The 5,760-nt window shown below is 32.1% G+C and overlaps 1 protein-coding gene across 1 annotated transcript; it reads right to left on the reverse strand.

Annotated features, from left to right (window-relative positions):
• Positions 1 to 1,916: 1,916 nt before the first annotated feature.
• LOC102590966 (vicilin-like antimicrobial peptides 2-2) lies at positions 1,917 to 3,206 on the reverse strand. The gene is made up of 3 exons (XM_015306850.1): positions 2,947 to 3,206; positions 2,430 to 2,811; positions 1,917 to 2,347 (listed from the first exon to the last, which is right to left on the reverse strand). Coding segments are annotated over exons 1-3 (780 nt in total). The 5' UTR covers positions 2,949 to 3,206; the 3' UTR covers positions 1,917 to 1,951.
• Between the last annotated feature and the right edge of the window lie 2,554 nt (positions 3,207 to 5,760).

A 5,760-nucleotide genomic window follows, 5' to 3' on the forward strand; every position in this document is an offset into this window, starting at 1 on the left:
TTCTAGTTGAATTCAAGGGCTTCGAGCTTGATCTTGAATCCGGCGGTCTTGATCTTGATTGTTGTTGAACTTGAACTTTATCTTGATCTTGATTTCTAGTTGAATCCAAGGACTTCGAGCTTGATCTTGATCGTTCTTGAACTTGAACTTTATCTTGATCTTGACTTCTTCAAATCTTCAATTCTTAAACTTGAACACTTGAATTCTTGAACTCTTGAGTTCTTGAATTCTTAAACTTATAGCTTGTAGAGAAATTTGTGGCTTTTGATCCACGAGCTTTATCTAGCTTTTTGTTTAGAATTCTTCCTTCTCTTTTCTGAATTATGAGGACCCCTATTTATAGTTTTAGAATAGGAGAGTTGCGATATGAAGAGGACTACCTTCGGCCAATCAGATTTAAGTGACATGGCATATGGGCTTTATGGAGCGGTCTTTAATTAAATCTATATTTATTAGATTTAAATAATTAACTCAATTATATTAATCCATAATATTTATTTGGACTAATATATTCATAAACTTAATATAATCCAAATCATTTTATAAATTTATATTCAATAAATTTTAAATGACTACAACGATTTTTAACGAGGCAACAAATATGAAACGTGGATGTTATGTAACAAATTCACACTTCATGACTTTTAAGACTTAGACATGACTTAGAAAATTTCATTCATGACTTTGAAAAATAATGTTTTTTTTCCTAATAACTTTATTTTATAACAAAAATTTCAATTTGACCTGTTCCACATTTTTTTTTAAAAAACTTCAATTTGACTTGTTCCGGATCTTGGGTGGAAATGAAATTGTATTTGTCAAGTCCAATGCGTGTCTTTCTAGGTTAGACACTAGACTAGACATATTAACAAACGCACACTACGCATGCATTATGTTCTTTCCATGTGCTTGTAACCTATATTTTTTTTTTAACGGATGAGGGTCAAAAATATTCTTAAATTATGTAAAATTGAGAATATTTCTTTAAGTGATAGTTTGATTGGGAACAAGTTTTTCTTAAATTAATTATCCCGCGATAAGTTATTTTATCATATTTATGAGATAACTTATCTCATTACTAAGGTATAAATAATGGGATAAATAATCCAAGAATTACCTCATACCTTCAGCCAAAAACAGGATAAAATAATTCTGCATTTTATTTTGAACTATTATATCTTATACCTCATACCAAATGGCTCCTAATTTAATTGAAGCCCAATTAACCTAATTAGCTTAATAAATAAAACTAAAAGCCAAAAATACCCTTAAACTAGCATAAACAAACCTTTACCCTCCCTTCCTTACTAAGAAAACTCTAGATCAAATTTAACCAAGTTAAAAAAATATAACTTTTTGGCTAACATGAAACCTCGTTCCTTACCTTTATATTTGTTTTATTATTACATATACAACGTGATAACCACGTCGTTTTTCTTAAATACAAAGAGATAATAATTGATGATATAACTTTATTATAAGTTCAAATAAATAGATCATTACAAAATGACATCAACAAGGGCCGGGGTCATTGGTTTGTAGCTTTCAGCATGGTAGTTTTCTAATAAATATTCTTCTAAACTAAACGTATATGGGAGCATTTACTAATAATTATTAATCATACACAATTATAATTAGTGGACCCATAATTAAAAAAAAAGAAAAAAAACTTGTAAGAATGGATAAGTAGTACAGTTAGTGGACTTACTTAAAACAAGAAAAAGATATCTTAACCACTCTAGTATATAAATACTAGAGCCACCAATATAGACTTGGTCCACTAATTTGAAATACCAATCACAAAAATCAGTTGAAATTTGAAATTTTGATAATGGAGTTCAAACCACAAATAGAATCATGTTTAATATAAAAATTCGTTTTATTAACAACTCAAAAGGAAAATAAAGTTCCATAAGTGACACCAGGCTCGTGCCATAATTCAAATAGACTATTAAAATCCATCCTCATCCTCATAGGAACGCGATGGCAAGATGACCTGTTGGCGTTGAGCATTGGCAATCCTCTTAAGCCTTTTCTCATCAATTCCAAATGCAGCTGCAAATTCTGGCCCTCTCAAACTCTGCATCAATGAGTTTTTACCTAGCAAGAACTGTTGATTGTTCCTCTTTGCTGATGTAGTGAAGCCAAAGAACTCCAACGGGCTATTCGTTGATGCAATTTGGCAAAAAGGAAAGTACCTTGGCACCCAAAAATCATCCCCTTCTCGTACTTTTGCATTCATTGCTAAAGTACCATTCGGATACACAATTTGGATCCTGCCAGTCCCTCTCAACACAATTCCATACTCGATTGCTGATGGATTGATATGAGGCGCCATAAGGGATCCCTACATTTACATAGTAGATAAAACATGTAAACACGAAAAAAAAAATGTATATCCACATTATATACATGAATCATTCAATTACCGGAGATAGATTGACAAGATACACGTCATTTCCTGATTGCTCTAGAGGAGAATAATCAGACGAATCCACCTTCTTGCTCCATCCATAGTCATTCTTGAAATCGGGCTTTTTGTTGTAGAGATTGTATATCGATGGAGCTTTATGATTCACTCTCTCGATAACGTCTTCACCGTTTAACAAAGTAAACACAAATTTCCTAAATGACCATGTTGATTTCTCCTCTTTGAGGCTAGCTTCTTCATCAAAATTCACAATTCTCTTCAAATGAGATAGTCTTTGATGGGGTTCTAGGTCCAAGAAGTTGGACCAAATGATAGTGTCATGAGAACCAGATAAATGTACGATTGGTCCGGAAGAGCGTGTGTACTTCTGCTGTTGAAACCTGTCATAACACATATACAAACACTCAAACTTGAATGTAGCTGACAAGTAAAAACTCCAACTTTGAGTATGCACGTCTAGACACCTCCAATTTTTTTACACTGGTAAGAAATGGTGAATTCATTTGAACACTTACATTAAGAGCAGTTGATAACGTAGTATGATCGAATCCAGCAAGAATGGAGGAGGGATTACTTCCACCACCAATGAAGAAAAACTGCAAAATATTACGAGTTACAAAGTTTTTGAGAAAAAAAACAGAGTATATATGACTAAAGGTAAGAAAAGGAGATTAGAAGACCAAATTTTGTGAGAAACTAGCTTAGGGTCAGTTGCATAGCCAAATGTAGTAACATGCAGGGGCGGATTTACGTTGAACGAAGGGGTTCGTCGAAAAATTACACTATATATATAAAGATTAAAATATTAATTTATGTGTATATATATACTATTGAACCCCCTGAACAAACACCAAAGGCGTAGCTCAGTGGCGTTGGGGGTTCAGGAATTCGCTCCACTGCACGCGAGGTCGCGTGTTTGAATCCGGGCAGAGGCATTTTTTTATCAACTTATATTTTAGGCGTTTTAATTTTTAAAAAAATAATACTGCAATCAGAAAACGATGTTTAGTTCCAAAAAATTAAAACGCTGATTGGGAATTTAGGATTTATTAGTTTAACCCTTAATTACAAAGTCAAATATTAAAAAACCCTTTTCTTCTTGATTCGATCAGTTTAATCCGATCCGTTTATATCCGACTCGACCCGTTTATTTGTGGATATTATTTATGTTATTAATTTTTTTTTAACCCCCTTGATGAAAATCCTCCCTCAGCCACCGGTAACAAGTAGTCAGTTGAACACGCTTCGTCGAAAAATTAATACTATTTATATAGAAAATTGCACGAAATATGTATATATTAAATCTTAAATCCCCTTAACGAAATTTCTAGCTTCGTCACTGCAGTTAGGGTACCTGGAAAGCATGCCATCCCATGGATTCAGAGGTAATATCAATGCTGCAAATAATTTCAAGTCTTTTGCTTTCAACTCTATTTTCTCTAAATAAAAAGCTGATCCAGCAGGAATTGTGTACACATCTCCTGGCTTCAAACTCCTTTCTTCTAGTTGATCCTTATAGATATGTCCAACTTTTGCTTCCCCTATATTCAATCCAATAAAAATATGATAATCCTAGCATAAAATTTAAATTTTACACTATCCGTATATTTTAACATGTTAAGTTTTTTATGTTACAAGTCCCACCTTTTTATGAAAGTCTATCATTTATATGAGTATCAGAAACAGTCTCTCTGCCTCCCAAGATAGGAGTAAGGTTTGTGACGTACACTGAATATGTTACTATTGTTGTAATAGTTTAAAAGAAGTTATACTCTTAAAAAGATATTGCGAAGGATCTAGAAAGAAGATAGAAGTGAAATTACCATGGTGAACAAAGATGACAAGATTTGAATCAAGATATTGAGGGATGAAGAGTCTATTTGGTTCCATGGAAATGAAACCAATATGCATTGGACTATGTAAAAATGAACCCCTACGATAGCCACCTTTCACAAATCTCATAGACCCGGCATCCGTTTTCACAACATTATGTAAGTGACGCAACAAGAACCATTGTTCTCCTTGTGTCTTTTGTTCGTTTTCTTCGTCTACTTGAAATCCATCAACACACGCAACTAGTGCCGAGAAAAGTACCGACACGAGAAGTAACAATATCCTTATCTTTCCCATCCCAACTCAGAACATAAAAATACTAATAATAGTTTGATTTTCTAAGACGATTTCTTTAATCAACTTTGGTTTACTGGTGAATTGTTAGGTTAACCGTCTAGCAACTTATATAGAGATGGGAATTGCGAGATTTGAGAGGAGGAATTGTTGTCAACCATACAATATTTTTAGGATTATTTAGTGTTCTATGAACGTTGAGAACGATCTTGAAAAATATTAGTTGAACTAAAGAAAAGATTATATGTTAAAACTTGTATACATGACCAAATGTTGTGAAATTGTAATTTCATGACCACTTCAAAGGCCTACTCTAACGCAATAGAAGAGTGGATTTAAATTGTATATACTATATTTCTTACACTAGTATTATCTTTAAATTTTACCACAACATGTATATGTTAATTTGTTTGTTAAATTGTTAATTTGTTTCAAATGCAATTCACAACTTTGTTAAATGATCCCCTTCATATTCAAATACGTGAGGCTAATCATAGAAAAAGCTTGGAGAGAAGAGTTTAAAGAGTCCCAAATTCTATTTCTACATTTTGACTTGCCTAACACTCTTAACTCCTCTTTGGGGGTAAATCACATTTCAACAAATGACAAAATGGGACCCCTTTGTAGGGGAGGGAGTCAACTGAACATCTCAATCATTGGCGGAAGTTTTATCCGCATCTAACCCACAATTTTTCTTCACTTTAAATTAGGTAAATTATAACCTCATATGATCAAGTGAGCAGCAATCACTAAAGTAATTTATTCCTCCAACAATCATATGCGAATTCATAATTTTTGCTTTATGTTCAAATTTAGAGTTTTTTTAGTATTAAAACTTAAATATTATATTTTTATGAATTAAGACATAAATATCCCTAAATTATTATCATAATTTTATGAGCAACTTTCACATATAGTAAACATAAAAATCATATTTATATGTTATAACTATAGTTTGCAAAATTGCGCTCCATAGCAAATTTTATGTTTGCTATGGAGCTTTTGATTTGTATAATTCGCTAGATACATCCAATTTTATACAAATTGTTTAGTTTTGTATAGATTCATTTATACATTGTAATTTGTATAATAAGATTTGTATTTGTATAATTATAAGTGTATAGGATGAAAATATATTTATTTGTATTTGTATATACACTTTTCTCTCGCTTTATACAAACACAAACGCATTTTATACATTT

This window comes from Solanum tuberosum, unplaced genomic scaffold (assembly GCF_000226075.1).
Source record: "Solanum tuberosum cultivar DM 1-3 516 R44 unplaced genomic scaffold, SolTub_3.0 scf00042, whole genome shotgun sequence".
Lineage (NCBI taxonomy): Eukaryota > Viridiplantae > Streptophyta > Magnoliopsida > Solanales > Solanaceae > Solanum > Solanum tuberosum.